This window comes from Papilio machaon, chromosome 1 (genome assembly GCF_912999745.1).
Source record: "Papilio machaon chromosome 1, ilPapMach1.1, whole genome shotgun sequence".
NCBI classification, from domain to species: Eukaryota; Metazoa; Arthropoda; class Insecta; order Lepidoptera; family Papilionidae; genus Papilio; species Papilio machaon.
In genome coordinates, this window is record NC_059986.1 from 4,679,598 (window position 1) to 4,701,372 (window position 21,775).

General features: G+C 34.8%; 1 protein-coding gene and 1 non-coding gene across 2 annotated transcripts; both read right to left on the minus strand.

Annotated features, from left to right (window-relative positions):
• Positions 1–1,413: 1,413 nt before the first annotated feature.
• Positions 1,414–21,664, minus strand: LOC106710781 (chromodomain-helicase-DNA-binding protein 7). The gene is made up of 16 exons (XM_014502942.2): positions 21,450–21,664; positions 18,347–18,555; positions 17,986–18,275; positions 17,773–17,894; positions 16,960–17,058; positions 10,838–16,727; positions 10,011–10,185; positions 9,643–9,730; positions 8,614–8,909; positions 8,187–8,276; positions 7,832–8,029; positions 7,412–7,664; positions 6,462–6,793; positions 6,204–6,350; positions 5,050–5,968; positions 1,414–4,104 (listed from the first exon to the last, which is right to left on the minus strand). Exons 2-16 carry the CDS (start codon positions 18,481–18,483, stop codon positions 1,747–1,749), a joined length of 11,394 nt encoding a protein of 3,797 aa, XP_014358428.2. The 5' UTR covers positions 18,484–18,555; positions 21,450–21,664; the 3' UTR covers positions 1,414–1,746.
• LOC123721459 lies at positions 8,972–9,058 on the minus strand. The gene has a single exon (XR_006756242.1). It is a non-coding gene; the product is annotated as a small nucleolar RNA U6-53/MBII-28 (small nucleolar RNA).
• Positions 21,665–21,775: the final 111 nt, after the last annotated feature.

Below are 21,775 nucleotides of genomic sequence, written 5' to 3' on the forward strand. Positions count from 1 at the left end.
AAGCGACAATTAATTATTATTTGAGCAAAAAAAGTGAAAGCTAAAAATTATACTCGCCACGCCAGTGGCCGTATAATTTTTACTGGCCTTACTCGACTAAAATGTAGGCAATTTACCGAATGCGCCGCAAGTGTATTTTTCACGCGCTTCGACTACGATGCTTTATGTGGCTACACCTGTCCAAGAGCGCGAATATTCGCGTTCGCGCGTGACGTCTGGCCGCAGCAAAATACGTGTCGTGTTTCTCTTTTTATGTTACATCTGTATAATCAATATTTTTTCTGTTTACTTTTAAAAATGTCCTTGCCGGGGAATCATTGTAATAGATACGTACGCATCGCATATTCGTTAAATTTCAAGTTATAAGACATGTATTAAGTCATACTAAACAAACTGAAGCATAAATATACTCAAATATATCACACGAAAATGTCTATGAAAGACGAAACATTGTCCAGTGTGTCGCGTTAAGATTTTTGTATATTTTTATAAAAGCTGAAATGCTGTTAATGCGTGTTAAAAATATGCGATTTGATTTTTAAATATTTATTCATGATTTGTCACATTAATTATTATCTACAATACAATATTCATCAATACAGCAATGCAATGCAAAATAAGAATACATGTAATAAATAATTTTATCACATTCAGCGTTACACATGATTCTCTCCACTTATTTCTAAACAGAAAACCACAAGAGAAAAATAAACTACCAAAATACACTGAATTTTAATGTTGCTACAATTGAATATTTTTTAAATTGCATCGCCAAGTGTTCCTTAATATAAAGCTTAAATCTAAATGTAAGAACATAGAAGAGGTCTAGATAAACTCCAGTCTGATTATATTCTATTCTATTACATGTGGCGATAAAAAGCATCAAGATATCAATCACTTCAGCCGTAAAGAAAGTTCAAAGTACTAACGAAATTATTTAAACTGGAGTACCCGTGACAGAGAAAATGATAAACATCAGTTTTGGACATTGAAGATATTTTGATATTAATTTAATACTTAAAAGTAAAACAATGAAAATTCATATACTCAAAATGCATGTGGAGTATCCAGTCTTCTAACAATAATGTGTAATAATAGGGATTTTTATAACAAAACGGTTTAGATTATCAGTAACCTCTTAAAATAGCTATTCTAAGTCTTATAACGATCCATTTAGGAAAAATAAATTTATTGTAAATCTTACATGGGTTCTGTAAAAATCAAGAGTCAAATTTCAAGTAATTGATAAATTGTAAGATTCAAATTGATTTGCCATTATTACGAGTCCTTAGTAAGTTCATGATCATTTTAATATACATTTAATATCGTCTACTTTTATTTGTATTAATAAAGAAAGATATCAGATTTCATATTTCCTATATTAAAAAAGATAAAAATCAAAACTGTTTTGCGTAAAAAGTAAAATTAGTAAAGCTTACTCGTAACACGAATTGAATTTTAATGTGACGAGTTATGTGTCACAGTCAACAATTATAAGTTTTATTTCAATTGAAAAAAAAAAATCTTGAAGTTGATCGTAAACTCTTGTTAAACGTTATCCATTTTTGTTTTTTAATCGCCCAGTTCTGTTACATTTATAAATATGCAATGCAAAATAATACTATTAAGTGTAACGGAACTAAAATATTCATTTAAAATAACAAAATAATTAGGCCCTCTTTCATATTATGAATGTCGGTTGTTTCTGGGAAACACCCTGAATGTAGCTGTTAATTAAATATTCAGTCAATGACAGGTTCCGTCAGTTGATAAACGCCCAGCACTAGATCGCAACTCGCGACGTGGTCCTGCCGTTAAATTTTCTTCAGAAGATTTTCGACCTTTTTTTCTGTTTCCTTTTTTTGTGTTATCACTAGAAGACAGTTCGGAATTGTTTTCATCATTGCCAACCTCTAGTTTTTTGTCAATGTCAGTAACATTACTTGTGCAGTCAAGAATATCATCACTGTCGTGCACGCCGCTTTCATCCATGCCTACATTGCTATGCTTAAATTGTTTATCTTCCTTGTCTATGGTCAATGACATTAATTGCGACGAGGGATCGCCCGGTTTGTTCATTTCGAAATCGCTGGCTTTCAGTCCAGTTTTAATGACTGTTGATGGAGCGATTAAATCTTCGAGGTCCATTTCCCCAGTATGTGTAGAATGATCAGATTGTTTGTCTATATTTGTAATTATTTCTGAATTCGGATTTTCTTTTCCTTTTTTAGCAGATGGTTGTAAAGCTAAATTTTCAGGCTCATTATGAATCTCTTCAAGCGTTCGTTTATGTGCCAGTGTCAAATTGGCAATGCTATCTTCGTTTGCAAGTCTAGATAAATAATCTGCACTAGACTTACTTTTATCAGACGAATCTTTCTCATTATCTTTATTTTTCTTAGCTTCCGCAGAACTAACCAGACTTGCACTTAAAGCACCTGAAGCCATTTGTTCCAAAAGCATTTTACTAATATCAATATCCTTCTTGTCGCCTTTTAAAAGCTTTTCTTGAACAGCTGCAAACTCTGGAGGAACATACGGTCGCGATGAATCAAAAGGGATTTTCTTTTTATCCGATTTAGACAAATCAGTTGCTGTATTATCACTGTTATCGATATCGCGAGCTCTCTGCTTAGCTTCTGCTTTCAACGCAGCATCGTAATTCAAGGATTGCTTCGACAGTGTCTCCAGGAGATAGGGATCTTGTGGTAATAATATTTGAGGCAGATGACTGGATTGCTGCCGATCGGTCACTTTTTGTTGTCTTGATGTTGAAGAGTTAGTTACTACTGTAGATGATCGGGGTGTCGTCGTTTTTGCACCAGTTCTTGAATTATGACTGGAAGTATGCAATGTTGTTCCACTAGAACTTGCTGCCAAATTGCTACTCAAAAGTCCTAAGGCGTCATATGCAGAAGACATGCCAGAATGTACACCAAAAGGCGATAAGCCACTTAAGCCCAGTTGTGGATACAGCATGTTTGGGTTAGGGAATACAAAGGGAAATTGAGAGTTTGCCGCTTTTGAAGTTGATGCACTGCTAGTTTCTGTCGACTTTCTAGATTTTGATTTATCTCCCGATGTACTTGATCCACTTAGAGCATTTATGTCAAGAGAAGAAAATCCAGGAAGGCCTAAACCAGCCAAATTTGCGAAAATATTGCCTCCTGTGATATTGCCCAATAAATTAGGCATACTATTAAACGAATTAAGAAGTGGATTGTTCTTTGGGTCAAAACTACTGAGGCTAGAAAGGAGTTTTGGATCAAATCCAGTTAAATTGGATAGAGTTGCAGCTAAGGTCTTTGGATCGAATGCGCTTAAGCTAGATAGACTAGCCAACAGTGAAGGATTTAAACCAGCCATAGTTTGGTTCAAATGTGGATTTGATGATAAAACATTGGATGTGGGGGTGTCCAGGGTTGGAGGTCTTCCTTTTTTGCGGTCGGTTAGAGAACTCGTCGACTGCATTGGGGAATGTCTTTGGTTCCTTACATCTTGTGGTAACTTTACATGTTCTTTTATGCCTTCTGTCCATTTTGAATCAATGTCATACATTGGGTTCTCTGCTATCCATTGGGCTAAATGTTTCAATTGGGGAGCCTTGTGGCCAACTATTCGTTTTCCAGTAACACGATGAATAACAGGCACATGCTCATCGGGAGCAAGACGAGGAGGCACTCCGCGTCGGCGGGAATCAGCACTCGCTTGCTGTTCAGCCAACCATTTGTTCACTTTAGCTTCATGTGAGTATGATTTTATGGGAATCGACGAAGTCACTGGTTTTTGAGTTTTATTACCCTGTTCAAGGGATTGTTGTAAAAATGATGACAGTTCTTTTGAAGAGGCGTGAGGCGATGGTACATTAGTGACAGTCACAGAAAAAGGTTTTTGTGAAGGTGGTGTACTCGCAGTAGTAGGAGGTGCTGCTGGTGTGACAGTGACCTCAGGGAGTATCGATGAGCTTCGACTACGCGGTGGATCAAATGGGGAAGTAGAAGCAAGAGTTGAAGTTTGTTGACTTTTGGCTGCTGACAAACCAAGTACAATTTCATCTAGTTTTTTCCTCTTCTTTTCCTTTCCAAATATTTGCTCTGGTGCAGGCTGTAAAATTCAAGTCATAACTTTATTCGTTTGTTATAAATAAATATACTATAAAATCATTAAATGTCATAAAATTACAATAGGGTTAAATATACATCGTTAAATTTATTCATGTCACCGACTGGTTTACCTTGGAATATTACCAAGAAATAGATTTAGCCGTGAGAAAAAATTTAAAATGAATGCTTTTTTGATGTATAATAAACATTAATTACTATATAATATACTAGCTTTTACCCGCGACTCCGTCCGCGCGGAATAAAAAATAGAAAACAGGGTAAAAATTATCCTATGTCCGTTTCCTGGTTCTAAGCTACCTGCCCACCAATTTTCAGTCAAATCGATTCAGCCGTTCTTGAGTTATAAATAGTGTAACTAACACGACTTTCTTTTATATATATAGATGTATATAAAAACTATCCGGAATAAACTGTACATAATTATGAAAACTGTTTTCGGTGAATCCATTTCGTGGATTAGGAGCGTTTGCAACTAAACAGAACTCAATTTTGTTCCATAAAATTAGATATAGATTAAAAAGGAAGAAATATTATTAAGTGATTCCATTTCGGGATTATGGCGCCGTCATAGCAGATATTTTAATTTTCTTTAGCAATCATATATTAGGTATGTTTACATCAAAACAATCATCAGACGATCTTTACTCGGCTGAAATCATCCTATGGAAACAAAAATATGGAAATACTTGAAAGCCCCTATACTGGTGTTAGAGACATCGTCCGATGACGCTCGACAAGCTTTGCTTGTCCGCTCTTTACTCCACGTTATGTAATGGGTTCTATGGTACATATGTGGCTTACGTCAGCAGAACCCCCAGAATGTCTAGCAATTTCTAGCCTAGAATATATTTATTTGTAAAATGTAAATCGAATTACCATACACACTAAAGTACTCATGCATGATTTAAATAAATAAAAAAATTACCACATTTTTCCTCTTCATTAGTCTAGTTAAAGTATCGTCAAGTCGACTGCGAGGTGGAGTAGCAGCAGCAGACTGTTCACTAGTTTGCGGGGTGCGCCGGCCCATGGAGAAGTCTTGAGCTTCGCTGAGGTCAAGAGGTGCCGACAGGTCGACAGGCGCGGCCGATGCAGCCGATGCAGCCGAGGCCACGGTTGTGGCGGGGGTCGGCGCCGGGGAAGCCGCCGTGGCGCTCGGGGCCGGCGAAGGCGCTATGCGCTGATGCGCCGGCGGTGGTGCCGGAGTGGACCGTCGAGAACCCGAGTCACTTGACGCATCATCTCGGTCTGTGTGGGTGACGCAACTAACTCCAGTGACAGTGGAACCGCTTCCTCTATGAACTTCGCGGCTGGACGTATGCGCTGCTTGAGGCGAAGAGAGTAAAGCGTGTAGTTTGGCGCGCTCGGTTTCTACATCGATAGCTATGTGACGTTTCTGGCTCTGCTTGCGCTCGTCTTGTGTCTCTGTCTGTGGGTGACTTTCACCGGATTTATGAGAAAGCGATGTCCCAGGCCATTCGCAATTTTGAACCGCGTGCGCAATATGATGTAGCCTTGTTTCTAAGGCTCTCTCCGAAAACCATAATTCGGGTGACAAGGATTCCTCCACGCGCCCCAATTTGGCTAACGTTTCAAGCTCACTTAAGGCATCCATGTCTTCTTCTGTATCGCGATCGCATACATTCGAAGTGCGTTTGCTGCGACGAAGAGACATACGGGTCTCGTTAACTCCCTCATAATTACTCTTCTCTTCCTCATCTGAAGATAACTTTTCGGAATCTTTTTTACTACTTTTATATTTTGATTGCCATTTTCTAGCACAATCACTAAATGGTAGTTTTGGATCACAAAAGATTTTGTTATATGTATCGCCCAATCCATGCCTGTTTCGAAAACATAAAATGCATTATTAAATTATATTGATTGGCACACAAAAAAAAAATTGCACACACTTGGTCCAATGAATTCTAAATACTAATGCTTAATTGGTGATTTCAAGACTTCCTGGGTAAATTATTATGGCCTATTATGAATCTTGAAAACACATATTTTTCCTGAATTTAATGGTCGAAATGAAAAGTTTAAGAGAAGCATCGTACAGAGTATTCAATAACTTACTTGCAGACGCCGAGCACGAGCAGCTTGTCATGGCGCGCGGGCTGCCACCAGGGCGGGGTGTCAAGCGAGCGCTCGGCGAGGGCAAGGCGAGCCTCGAGCGCGGGGTGCGGAGCCACCTCCTCCCGCAACACACGGAGCAAATCGATTCTAAATCACATATATCATATAAACTAAATAACATTATAAGGGTTACAATAATCATTGCGGAGCAAAATCACTATCTAACTAATAATTTTGCTTGTTATGAAATGTTAATACCTTTCCAATGTTGCTATTGCTCTTTCCTCGCCGATAGGTTCCGCTTTAAGATCGACTCTTGTCGGCAGCTCCGCTTCTCCGACTGACAATCCACACTGTCGTTTGCACATAGCCATAAACGCTTTAAGATAATCGGTTAGTGCGTCGTCGCTCTTGGAATCTAATCTTGCCAAAGATCTAAAGCGATTCCAGCGCAAGCTTTTAGTGGCCGGGTCGAATTCGACTCCGTAAGATGCAACGGTCCGACGGAACGCTTCTTCATCGGCTCGGGTCCACCGCCACTGGGACACTTCGTCGCGAGCAAGTTGGTCCATTCGCTCTCTTCGTTCCATCTTTAATATAAAAGTTACATTAGGGTAGTTCAAACAGTAATAACTAGCATGTGTGTCAATATGCTAACATAACAAAACATAAATTTAAGGAGCCAACGGCTGAACTAAATTGACTTGTTAAATTCTTATCACTTTTGCAAAGGAGAGCTTTTTAAAATTTTCAAAAGATTATTTGTCTAACTTTATTTTAAAAAAAATTAAAATGGTTACAGTCTTTGATAGACTAAATAAATGGAAAATTGAAATAAGTTTTTGATAGTAGTTATTTAAAAAAAACAATAATTTTTAATTTTATTGCATGACATTGTACAATTATTTTTACGTGCAATTGTCACAAATATTTTGATACGTATTGTATTCCAGAAGACCGTTATAGTTTATAGTACTATCCTTAACACTTGATCTTATTGATTCTATATTAGCTAAAATATAATAACACTTTCATTCATTTAAAACTCAATAAATATAAATTAATGAGGAGTTTTGTATCAGGATCCTTAAAGAGAGCCGTATCTCTCGAGTTACCATAATAAAAAAAAGTATTATAACACCCATAGATGGTCTAAAAGTGATATGAAATGATAGGTTTAATGTGAGTGAAATCTGTAATTGGTGAACCTTGGCTCGCTGCTGCATCTTGAGCTCCTCGCGCTTGTAGTTGCGCTGATAGGCGGTGATGAGACGACGCAGCCGCGTGTTGAGGTCCTGCATGGAGGGCCAGAGATGAGTGCCGCGCGCCTCCTCGTCCGCGTCGGGGCGCGGCGAGGCTCGCGGCGAGGCGGCGGGCGAAGTGGCTCCCGCGCCGCTCGACACCTCATCCGTGCAGTCTTCGTCTCCCACAACACTTCCGCGCACTTTGCGTTCTTCGCTCCTGTTATATTGTTAATTATCATCTTAGCTATTTTTAAATTACACAATTTACATAATTATATCCACTTTAATCTGCCTCAGAACTTCGAGTTCGTATTCCAGTAGAAATAATTATCTAGATAACAGATCAATATTAGCTAGAATTGTATAATTATATTTGGAACTTACTTGATGTCAGTACATTCGGCATCGTCTGGTGGGCCCAACTTGTCCACAAAGCAGAGTTGTGGATCAGATCGCATGGCAAGATAATTTTCATATCCGTGTATGTATGTTCCAACGAGCAAGGAAACATCGCATTCAGTGTCCCACCACAGTCTCGGCGGCGTGCTGTCCACGCCACGCGGCACACGCATTCCCAAAGAACTAAAATGTATGTATGTATCAAATGGATGGAACACTAATGTAACATATATCTCATATAAATGATTTGTTTGATAAAACAAAGCATTATTTTATTTTTAATATAAATTACTGTGAAGTTTATATATTTTTCTCTTATTGTTTGATGTTTATTTATTACCTGGCATGAACACCACTCTCTATCTGCGAAGCGTAGTCGCCGATTACTTCATGTTTAATATAATACATCATTCGAACTCTCAATAATACCCTGGAATAAGACAAAAATATAGTAAAATACAATTCAAGCAATATATTTATATTCTGACATGGATTATGTTTATCTAGCATTTTAGTGATTTAATAAAACGAACTGTTGCCCGCGAATCCGTCCGCACAGAATTAAAAATTGGAATGTATTCCTTGCCTTTACTGGACATGTATCACTTAAGTTTCATGTTAAAGAATACATATAAAATATATCAACTCGCTTAAAAATAAGCAGCCATGGCCCTTATCTAATTCCACATGCAACTGCCAATCAATGAGAAGAAATTAATAACCTCCTATTTTATTTCATTACCAATACTGACAATATATAAGCTTACTTGTTGGCATGTCGAAATAAATGTTTCTTGTAACTACTTTCCAGGTAGGCTTCACAGTCATATTTATCTGTAGAACTCCAATGACACGGATCTTCCCATTTTTGAAGATCGTTTAGTTTTGGAACTTCTTTAAGGCGATTCTTTTTCTTAGCATTTCTACCTCGAGGTACGGGGTTATGAAGACCACTGTGATTTCTAGAAATAGTAACTTCACCATTTTCACAGGGCTCTATCAAATCCCATATGAAATTTCTTATCTTTTCGTCGCCTTTATAGTGACGTAAACAATATAATACCTGCAATTCATAAAAAAAAAAGAATTTTAACAAGAACTATACAGAAAAATAAAATCGAAAAAGTTTTTTAATTGTTCAGAAAAAGATTCTTTGAACTCAGTGAAAGTCTCAAACTTTCTCGGTATTAGCATGGCAAGTCATCATTAGGAAGTTCCTAAACAGTTTATAAACTATTTTTATACAGTGTTCAATAACAAAGTGTCAATGATTTACAATTATAATTATTGTTTATGGATTTTTCTCGAAAAATGGTAGAAGTATAAAAAAATGTGCTAAAATTAATAAAAACATTTACACACAAAATAATAATATAACTACTACCTATCCGTCGCAACCTCGCTAAAAAAATGAATAACCTATACACCAGAATGTATATATATAATATTTATCATGTTCCAAATTTCATCCACATCCGTTAAGCCGTTCTAGAGTTATGTGGTAACAATCATCCATACATGAAGGGGATCTTTTTTTTTTGTATAAGATTCGGGCCCACAGAAACAGTCATTTAAAGAAACATATTGACGTGTTCTTTATAATCTCTAAACAAAATGATAAAATAATTGAAGGGACCATATCTCAGGGAATTGGATTAACATATAATTGATTTTGCGGTTCCGTCATATTTTATTGTATTAAATCGTAATTTGAATCAATAATATATAATACACGATGTTTTTTGAATTTATATAATTTTTACCCATTTTTAAAAAATTGGAGTGTACAAACTTACAATAATTCTAGCACAGTCTTCAATCACAGGCAGTGTCCAACCTTTCCTAAACTGGTTTTTATCTATAATTTCTTCCCATCGCGCCCATCTATAAAATAAAATTATCATATTTTTTTAATCAATTAAACATGTAGATGTGTAATTTTGATTTTAAATAAATCGAACATGTGTAAACAGTTGCTGATGTATAGTGTTCAAACATTATTTAAACCACTTTAACAATTTAGTTTAGTTTATATAATTTGCTGATTCTACACTGTTTAAATGAATTTACTACTAAATAATGATTTGAAATCTTTATAGTTGAAAATATTTTGCATTTGAAAAAATTGGCAAGCCTTTCAATATCTGGAAATAAAGATATTTACCCAAAAGTAAGCAAGCCTCTTTCAATCTTGAAACATTCTGATCTAGTCCATGATCCGTAAACCACCTCCTCATCAACAGACACTCCCTCATGCCTTGGAACATATTCATCACTTGCGTATCTCCTTCCTTTTCTACCCAGCTTGTCTTTCTTCCTTTTGCTTCTTAAGCTTATACCTAAAATAAAAATCAGAAATAAACATAATATTGCATAAATGGTCTTGAAAAGGTCGAGAATTGATAAGAGAGAAAAATTGTAGTTTTACTTTCCAGAATTTAAATTTATTTAACACACTTTGTTAGGTTATTTAAAAGAATGAGTAATTCAATTTAGTGTAAAAATAATAAGAGGAAAGCTTCTATTTAAAAAAAAAATTAAAATAAAAACAAAAAACTGAAAGTAAAAATTTTTTTCGAAACCACATTTATGTACATAAACTAATTTCAGTTATCTTCATAAGAGGATCATATAAATATTTTCTTAGTAAAATCTCTCTCAAGCGGCTGTTGCATCTTGTATGTGATTCTTAAGACGGCTTCAAAATTGAGATCGGAAGAAGCGTCGAAGAATTCACCAGCCCACTTGGTAAACATCCCGTGTTAATAATCAAGTTATGTACATTTGATAGTTTTCTTATTTCAAAAGACTAAATATCGTCTTAATAAGCAGACAGTTTTTCGTTTTCATTGACTTTATAAATTTATCTTGTCTAAATCTTGTTAACTGGTTATGAAGCGCAATGGTTCAACATCCGCAATAAGGAAGGAATCAATATCCTTTTGGGATTTTATTACTTAACAAGCATTTATTTGGTGTTTAATTTCTTACCTTCTTCGTCGTCTTCAGAATCTGGTGTCACTTCCATATCGGACATTTCCATGGGACCATCATCGTGGCCATATCTTTTAATGATTGTACGTTTTCTAGGTTCCGTTACTATTAAATCTTCGTCTTCCTTTTTCTCAGTAGTATCGATTTCAGCTTTCTTTGCCCACTTATTCCAAAAATCAGGATCTCTTATATCAATATCAGATCTTTGATCAGCTGCTGCAAAACTAGCTTTTGAAAATGTAGAACCCTTCTCGGACTCCATTTGTATAACCTGAGTTCGGCGAGCCAATATCATTTCTATATCTTCTTCGCAAAATTTGTCGCCCGCGTTGTCTTCATCCATTACAGCTCCATAGGCACCTTTTTTTAATAAGTCTTCGATTTCCTTCTTAGATAATTGCTTTAAGCCTGCTTCCTTACCTTGCGACGTATTCATACTTTGTAAAATTGCTTTATCCAGACCCAGTTTTAATGAAGCTTTATCAAACATTTCTCTTTCATAAGTGTTGCGACAAATCAACCTGTAGATTTTAACCATTTTTTGTTGACCTATGCGGTGACATCGCGCTTGAGCTTGCAAATCATTCTGCGGATTCCAATCACTATCATATATTATGACAGTATCAGCTGCTGTCAAATTAATACCTAATCCTCCTGCTTTAGTACACAGTAAGAAAACGAAGCGATCTGAATCGGGTTTGGAAAACCTGTCAATAGCTTCTTGTCTTAAATTGCCACGTATACGACCATCGATTCTTTCGTAAGAATATTTCCTAAACATAAGATAATCTTCCAAAATGTCTAGGCATCTGACCATCTGACTGAATATTAGGACGCGATGTCCCCCGGCTTTCAATTTAGGTAACAATTTGTCAACTAAAACCATTTTACCAGAGGATTGTATAAGTGCTTTATAATAGGCTTCTTTGTCTTCTCCATTTGCTTGTTTGTAATCAAATTGTATTTGGTCTTCAGCTCCATTAAGTAAATATGGATGTATACAACATTTTCTTAATTCCATCATTGTATTCATTAAATTCGGAATGTTGGCAGCAGATGCTGTACCTTTCTGTAAGAAACTAAAATTTCTTTCCAAAATAGCCCGGTAATATTTTTTTTGAATGTTTGTTAGTTCTACTTCAATTATTGTTTCTTCTTTCGGCGCTAAAGTTTTTTCAACGTCTTCTTTCAGTCTTCTTAACATCATGGGTTTTAATAAGGCTTGTAATTTAATCACTTCAGATTCCGTCTTTAATTGCCCAAATTCATTTAAAAATGCATCACTGCTCGAAAACTGAGAAGGCTCCAGGAAGTTGAGTAACGAAAAAAGTTCGTTTACATTATTTTGTAAAGGTGTCCCAGACAAAAGCACTCTATGTTCTAAATGAAGCTGACGTAATCCTTCTAATAATTTACAATTACGATTTTTTAGTCTATGTGCTTCATCTATAACGCAAATCCGCCAGTTGAATAATTTTAATTCTTGAAAATCAGTTACAATCATTTCAAAGGTTGTTATTAATACATTAAATTTCGTTATTTCTTTAATTGGTTGGCCTTGTGCATCCTTATAATAGAATTCATAGTCATGAATCATACTTTTGCTTAGCTGCGATCCATGGTAAACCACTACATTCATCTCAGTCCAAGCCTCAAATTCCCTTTGCCAATTTGGTATCGTCGAAAGTGGAGCAATAATTAGAAAAGGTCCTCTAATGCCATACTCCCAAACGGAATTAACAAATGTAAGACTTTGAATCGTTTTTCCCAAGCCCATTTCATCTGCCAGGATACAATTTCTATTGTTATGCCAAGAAAACAACAACCAATTTAAGCCTTCAAGTTGATAAGGCCTTAGTGTGTTTCCACCCTTGTAAAGAGGAGATTCTTTTAACTGTACCCAATTATCAGCTGATGGCCGCTTTTTAAATTTCCATTTTTCTTTCAATGGGATTTCGCTAAATATTTTATATTGCTTTATTTTGTCTACATCGATATCTTCTTCTAACTCCCAAGTACAATCTTCATACTGTAAGCTTTTCCATTTTACTAAATAATGCTTTACAACTGTATTGTTTGCTGGATCTTGATTCTCAGACATGTCCAAAATCCTTTCAACTTCAACGTAATCAGGGTTAAATGGTTCATCATCTAATAATTCAAATATATTCAATTGTTGAGCTTGTTTTTGTTTGAATCGTTTGATTTTAGAAAATATTCGTTTATCACCTTTATATAACTCTTCTTCAGTTTTCCATTCGCAGTGTAAATAAGAGAAATTACGATATTTCACAAAATACTCTTCGACATCAACCATAACTGGTTTTTTATTTTTCATTTCAATTACATCATCGTCAGAGGTAAACTTATTGTCTTTATTTTCTACTATTTCTGTTCCTTCGACATTATTTGGATTTTCCAATTTAATATTGTTGCTGTTACTGGGTCCGGCTATTTCATCATGTAATTGTTTATTCTCTTGTAATGATTCTTCAGTTTCCAAATTTTCAATTTTATCTTCTTTTTTGTGTTCATCTGCAGGTGGTTCAGGTTTAAGTTCTCGTTTTCCCATACGGCATGCTAGAACATGCTGAACAATCATTGAATCTTCTTCTGTTGTATTTACATATATGTAATTTGGTTTTGGAGTAGTCTCCGATCGTTGAAAATCTTTGGTATCGTGATTTGAGTCTTCCAATTCTTTTTCTAATTTCGGGGTTGCCATGGTAAACTCATCATCAGACAATCGCAACATAACGTCGTCAGTGTATTTCTTGCGCTGCGTATTCCTGGCAGAACGACGCTTTAAACTGTCGTCGCCTTCAGGTGGAGGTGAAGGAGGAGGAGTAGTCATCAAATCATCAGGTTCTCCATCCGAATCTGGTATCAATCCGCCTCGTCTTTTCCTTTTTCCACTTGGTGTTTTTTTGGCTATCATTTTTTTACAGCTTCCTCCGCCAGATGATCGTTTCTTAGATGCCTTTTTCTTTTGTGTAAAAGTGAAATCTACGTCTTCATCTTTCTCAGTTTGTTCGCGTTTGGCTTCTGCTTCTTCGAGCAAATCTTTAATAGCTATTTTTGAAACAGGAATATCATCAAAGTCTGTGACGTTACATTCATCTAATGATGACATTTGTGAAAGATTTTTAACGGGTTCGAGGTTTGTTGCAGTATTGTCAGCATTAAAATCTATCATAGTGTTAAAAGAAACATCTTTTTCGAGTAAGTCATTACTCGTTGTAGTATCTGCTTGGATTTCTGTTGTTCCTCTTTTGACGCTACGCTTTCTTTTAGGTGCATTAGGATCTTTAGACTCGCGCTTCTTTCGTTCTTTTATTTGTTTTTCTCCCGGTTCTTTAGTAACTTTTGGTGTCCTTGGTTTTCTCTCTTTATTTTTTCGTGGTGCGCGCGGTTTTTTTACTTTTCCAAATTTAATTTCATCCATAGAGATTGCACTGCTGTCTAAATTCGACATATCTTCAGTCATCTCAGTATCTAATTCTAAATGACTCTGAAGACCTGTTCCTGCAGTTACACAATCCTCTGACACGGGTAGTTGATCCAATGGTTGAGATAGAGGTATTACTTTTTCCTTCTTTACTCGCGGTTTTCTAGGTTTCGTTGGGCCTTTTCCACGTCCTCGACCTGTCGTGCTAGTAACTTGAGGACTTTCAACCATTTTTGTGCCATAAATAGGATTTTGTAAAATACAATTAGGACCACCACTACATTTATCATTAGTCTCATGTTGTTGCAACATTGCTAGTCTTTCCTGGAGACATCTGACTTTTTCCTGGTTCTCATTAGACGGAGGCAAACAATATATCTCTTGTATTTGTTGTTGAATGGCTAATCTCTCTTGGTGATGTGATGCCACAAACATATTTGGAATACCAGGATGTGGCAAAGTGTTTGATCCCATCATTATCAAATTAGGATTCATATTGTGAGGTACGTTTGAAACAATATTAGGCTGATTTTGCATAGTTGGTCCCAAATTTGAATGAACATTTTGAACACCCATTGGCATTCCTAATTGGATATTTGGTACATTGGTAGGAGCATTTGTTTGAACATTGGATACATTGGTAGGGGAATTGGGTATAGTAGCTTGTATATTTCCTATAATATTGACAGATGTAGGCGGTAGGCAAGTTAAATTACCTTGCGTATTGTGACCCGGTATACTCGAAGACACGGTGTTGGGAATATTGCCATGCATTGTATGAGTAGATGGAAGAATATTTTGTCCATTGGATATTGTCTGTGTGCCTGTCGGAGGTCCACTGGGAAATGTGGAAGTTACATTAAGATTTTGATTATTTTGCAGGCTTGTTGATGCAGTTGTAACCATACTAGCTGAAATAGGTTCAGACATAATATTCTGAACATTTCCTGTAACACTTTGAAACGTATTATTTGGATATCCTTGATTTCTAGTCACATTATTAATTGGTGAACTTTCAAATTGATTTGCATTATTATTTGTAGGATTTATAGATACATGGCTCATAGGTATATTAATAGATTGTGGACTACTTGCTTGTATATTATCAACAGAGCTGGTATTTGACACTGAAGAAGGTGGTAAAGAAGTCATGTGACTTATCTCATCATTGCCAATTTTCTTAGTGGGTTGATCCATCGTCTGAAGCTGAATATCTTTATTTTCATTACTGCTTGGTAAATCTCCAGGCACGTCAGTCTTTTCTATATCTTTGGGATTTCCTAGGTTAGGTTCACAAGTTGTTTCCGCTGGTTGATGTCCTTGAATTTGGCTATCGCTTTTCGCTGTTTCGTCGACAGAAACACACGGGTTCAATGTAGATGATGTCATTGAAGAATTATTTGGATTATTTAATGATATATTTTCTTTTGAAACATTTATCATATTTGATGGTGGAACGAATGTATGTGATTTGTTTACTGCCTCCATCTGTTTTTCATTTTCCGGACATGACCTATCAATAGACTTTTGTTCTATTGGTACAATCGAAGAAGTATTTTTGGCTAAATCAGATTTTAAGTTATTTGCCGGTGCCACAGATTCCAAATTTTTAATAGATTGATCACCTTCCATATGACCAACGTTCATTGGTGTCGGTAATTTGTTTTGATTCCATTGTGAGGGCGATGAAGAAATATGACCAACTGCTGGAGATGATGGGGTTCTTTGATAGGGATAGTCTCCACCAGATGGTAAAACCATTTGTTCTAAAGCTTGGAGTGTATTTTGAGATGTAAATGATCCGGAAACCGGTGGAGCACCAGAAGAAACTGGTGACTGAACTAGGTTTCGAGGTCCATGCGGTGAAGCGCTGGGTCCTTTTACGGGCGACATTAACGGTCGTGGAGATAATTGAGGTTGTGGTTGTTGGCGTGGAGACACTTGAGCGCGTGGTGAAATTTGGGGCGATAACTGTGGGAACGGTGGGCGATACTGAGGACTACCAGTTTCTAAACCAGGTGGCTTAATGGGATTGTATTGATTGGTTACATTCACATCAAGAGGATGTTGGACCTGATGAGGTTGATAATTCATGGGAACTGCATGATGAGGTGATGCATAAGGCATCTGAGATGAAACAACATGTGATGGGCCAACAGTAGAGGATGGAACTGGAGGTTGGCGAGATACGTGATGTATAGAAGGTGCTCCTGAATGATGCAAATGAGCATTTGGATGACTTTGAATTCCAGATGTAATGCCACCAGTGTGACTTGCCATATTTTGATGTGACTGATGTTGGGGTATAGCAGGGTGATTCTGTTGCCCATGAGGTAAACCATATTGATGAGCGTTCACATCCATTTGTTGATGATATGTTGGATGTTGACCGATTCTAGTTGCAGTCGGTGGATGCATTTGTGTGTAATTAGGATAACTCTGAAATAAAATTAAACAAATTTTATAATCAATTTACTAAGTAATTTCAATGTTACAAATACATTATAATAATATAGAGCAAAGGTATAATTATTACTATGTTTATTTTATGCTATCTGCTAAAAGTTATATATATAACTTAATTTAAAAAAAATGTTAATTTTGGTAACATTCTGTAAAAAACTTAATCAATCCTAATATTTCCATATTCCAAGATCCATAATTGTTATACCTGCTGTTGTCCATAAATCTGTTGTGACGAAGGCTGAGGGAAATGCGGCTGTCTCGGTAAATATGCTCCGTTTTGCGCTTGTAGCCCCAGACTTGAACTCTTTAGAATTAAAAATATACATTAATACAGAACAAAACTATTGCAATTGTCATAAAGCAATACATATGTTGAAACATAGTATTTCATTACTTGTAAAAAAATCACTAAACAACCCCTTTTCATTTAGCTTTAAGACGGTATTTTTATGAGAAATTAAGGTTCCATTGAGATAACTAACGTGCCCAGTGGCGCCGTTAGTGAAAAAGGTGCTTGTCAACAATCTTTTTATGCAAGGAATTGTCCTTTGCAGCGATTTCGTCGTATATCGAAAGATTGTATCCAAGTTTTCGTACAAAAAAAATATCGCGTTTAACAAAATTACAGGAATTTAAAAATGCGCTTGTTAACTCGATGCCGAAGCCGAGCCGAAGGCTGGCGGCACTCACTAGTACATCACATCATTTAATCTGATGTCACGTAATTAGAAAGGTAACTAAAAGTAAATTTTTAAAACTGCACATTTGTAATATTACAAAGAAAATAATTAAAACTTTTATGCAAAAATTATTTCTTTTTATTTATACCTATACAATAATAATAAACCATATATTTATAAGAATTGCTCAGATTAATGTTTTCTTAAAACTTTTATCAAATATTTGAAAAATATTTTTGAATGTTTACAATTGAATTGAAATTTTAAAAACTAAAGCAAAATTTTTTTTTGGAAAGTAAACATTTAAAGTAAACATTTGCAAAAAAAAATCATATTACCTGTTGAGGAGGATATTGATGCATTTTTTGTTGATGTTCATATGAATGTCTATAGCCAGGAGTTATTGGTGAATATCTGTTGGCTCCAGGAGCTCCGGGCCAAACTCCCATTTCACCAATACCTAAAGATAATTTTTGCATGTAAATAATAATCGTTTTTTGGCAGGGAAACATGTATTAATTTTTTGAGAATGGGTAACAAACTGCACAAACCTTGTTCTGACATAGAATACATGGGGTCAGGTCCAGGATGATAACCCGGATAAGAATGCGATGGATGTACATGATGTGATGGATGAAGAGGTCCATGGGTTGGTTGAGGAAGACGCGGTCTTGGATAGCCCCCATAATCATGGTACTCTGGCGCAGGTGGACCAGATCCTGAATTAGGTACCGGTTGAGAACTGCTGGGTAGCCCAGGGGCACTACCACTACCAAAAGACGCCAGTTTTTGTATCGATCCTTCCTGTGCCACACTACTTTGACTGTAAGCCTGTCTGTAACTAATGAAAATAATATATTTTAGTACCGAATTATAATATATTGAAGCAAATAATAATAGAAACAAAAGTACCTATTATCTGGTGGATCTTTATTTTCTCCGGCTACTCCAGATGATGTGCTACCAGCAAAGCTGTCTGCTCCACCAAGGTCAGTAAGTCCTTCCAACATACCGCTTCCATCATCACCAAATAAATTATATGAGTCCATCACTCTTTAAGAGTGAGTAATAAAGAACTTGTGTAGAACGATCTCATGATCAGTTGATACTCCCATCTTTATCTGAAACAAATTTAGTTGATAGGACTCTCATATCTATCTTACTTTTAAAATCATTTGCATTACATTTAATCAACATTAAATAGAAACACTATAGTACTCAATCACTGTCATTGACATTACATTTTTATAGAGTATAAGATGGTGAAAAAATTTGCAATTGTTAGTTTTCAGTTTTGTTTACTTTTAAAAGATGAGTCCACCTTTTTTGTATTCACAGTATTCAAAAGAATATTAATAACATTTAATCTGTGAAAGCAATGAAGGTGATCATTATTATTATGTTTTATCAAAAGACAAATATTTTTTAAATTTCTGAAATCACAATGTTCCACACTAAGTTTAAATATTGATATAATTAAAAATTTATATGAACTCTCAGAATGACAACAACAACAGCCATAGTGTACCAAAATAAATAAAACACCAAAGGTTTCTACAGTTATTCCATATTTTTTTGTAATAATTGTCAATTCAATTGAGCAATTTTTAACAAACTATAGGCATAGGACATTTATATTTATAAATGACACAAACATTTCTTAATACAATTTTCTAAAATTAAAATATTAGACATTTCAACAACTGAGTGTTAAAGACGTAAGTCTTTACTCATGGGTTTCTAAGATCAAAATCACCATTTAAAACAATATGTTTTATACAGGGATTTTAGTCTCAGAAATCCATGCTTAATACATTATTACATAAGATGCTCACAATTATGTAACAAAAAATTTTATGACAATGTTTTTGAGTGTTCTTATATATAATGAGATCACATACAATGAATATTTTGACCATTTACTACAAAAAACTTACATTGAATGTCATAAAATGTATTTATAACACATTTGCATTTGTTAACTTACTAATATTATAAATGTGAATGTTTGAACATATGGATGGGTAGATGGATGGATGTTCCATTAAATTTGGCATGGGTGTAGAACATAGACTGGATGAATACATAGGCATATATACTTTAAGTTTCTTTTGAATCCTGCGCGAACGGAGTCCCTGGTGACAGGTAGTACATACTAAAGTTTTAAATTGTGTTAACTTGTGTTCATTCTAATTCTAATTAAATTTGAATTATCTTAGAAAGACAATATCATGTGATATGTTCAATTCTTTTTTTATGTATTCTGTTAACAATAAAAAAATTAAATAAAAATCTATAGCTATCACTAGCAAATCCTGTAAAATCCTGATTCAGTGGATACATAGCTATTACTAATACTATTCTACAAAAATAAATAAATAATTTCTTAACAAACATCCATCCATCCAAAACATTCGCATTTATATTATAAGTAAGAAGTTAGATAAAAATACCAATTATATCAGGTAACTTTTATGAATAAGTAAAAGTTAACTGTAAGTTCCTTGGTATGCAAGGCAACTAAATCTTTGAAACCCTGTGATTATAGTCAATAAGCAACTAATACAATATAATGTCATAGATGTTTGTACACAGTGCATTTCAGTACTATGGTTTAGCTATAAGTATTTCAAATAAAGGGTTTGTGAATTTGTTTCTCCCTAAAGACAGGGAATTAAAGAAACATAAAAATAAGCTTTCAAAAACCATAATTTACAGTTAATATTTTACCCATTCCACCCCCTCCCCCACAAGAGTCATGATGTTTTTATAGCTAGTATCATACCTGAAGGGATGAATAGTTACAAAATTTCCTTATAAGTTGTCTCTGGCACCACCATAAAAATGACCTAGGGGGGAGTTCATTTTAATTAGAACTAATAGTTTGATGTGTTTTATCTGTTGGAAGAATATTCGTCACCAAAATATCATGGATTTAATTTCCCTAGACAAATTGTAGTAATTGTATATTACACAACAATATTAAACAAAATGATTCCCAAAGTGATATGTTACATATTGTACTTTGTAATAAGCAACCCTGGTGGCAGAAAGACATTAATGACAATGCAACTGCTAAATTAATAGTAACTTAAATTTTTTGAATTTTCCCATTCAAATTAAAATCAAAAGACATTCACCAGCAGTCAGTGACATATTTGTCTTGTTCTGAGAGTTAAATATTATTAAAATACATAGGTAAACTTGTAGTGATTGACACTTGTTGTATGTATTAACAGTTAATTTCCTTTCCTACTGGAAAAAAATGATTGGCTAGTGTAGACACTTTAATTTTAATTTTATTTTGCTTATCTGCTTACCTATTTCATTGTAAGGTAATGAAACAAAAAAGGAATATTAAATTTACTATAAAGAACATATAACATAAAAGAAAGTACTCTATTAAACAAAAATTAAATGAAAAATATTCATACCCACCAAATAGTTGTATAACCCAAAATAACCATCAGTTTTTCAATGTATAAGCAAATGGAATCTTCTTAAGCTTCTCAGGTGTTAGAGCAAGTGAAACCAAGGGGAAAAGCTATACGCTTATGATAGAATAGAACATATAGCGATACAACTTTTCCCTTTTAGTTAAACTGCAAAATTTGAAATCTTGATATTCAAACATCCTTCAAATATCATATTTTAATTTTTTTAAACATATCTTGTCGAATATTTTTGCTATTTTATAGAAAACGCATCAATCTAAAAAGTTGTTTTTACTGTTATATCACCTAAACAGGCGATGGCTGACCCATCGGTCATTTTATACCATAAAATTAAATATTATTTCAACAAATCTAAACGACTTTTTAGTTGATGAATTAGGGTTAAAGATATCAAACAAATAATTACAACAATATTAGGCCAGACACGTTAAATAAAACACCGGATTTAGACAATTTCAATAAATCAAAAAGTCTTAGCATAATAAAAAAATAGTAGCATAAAGAATTATTTCTATAATGTAGTAAAAATCTTTATTTCATAACAAGTAGTTAATACTCACTAAAAGCGCCACACAACACGATTGATCACAAAATGGATACCATATTCCCAAAAGATAAACTGATCAAAAGTTTCAATAACAAACGATCAAAATCTTAAAAGTTCGATAGAGGAAAAAAAGTTACAATCAATGTAATGTCTTATTGAGATTCAAAGCTTAAAATGAAAAACTCTCAAAATTTTAACAATCAGCACAGCCACTACACTCCGTCCATTTTGTTGCCTTAAATTTGTTTTTTTTTTTTACAGTACAAAACAAAGTTATCATACAGCCATTTGAACTTTTATTATAAATTACTTGTTGCAATACTTTACAATAGCCAATCA

What these genes read in the sequence shown, in the direction of transcription:
- LOC106710781 (XM_014502942.2), bottom strand. Translation starts at nt 18,483, where the DNA reads ATGGACTCATATAATTTATTTGGTGATGATGGAAGCGGTATGTTGGAA. An exon ending in GTATTCTATGTCAGAACAAG is followed by an intron (nt 17,895 to 17,985) that starts GTTTGTGCAGTT and finishes AATTATCTTTAG; the next exon opens with GTATTGGTGAAATGGGAGTT. An exon ending in AGAGGCTTGCTTACTTTTGG is followed by an intron (nt 9,731 to 10,010) that starts GTAAATATCTTT and finishes TTTATTTTATAG; the next exon opens with ATGGGCGCGATGGGAAGAAA.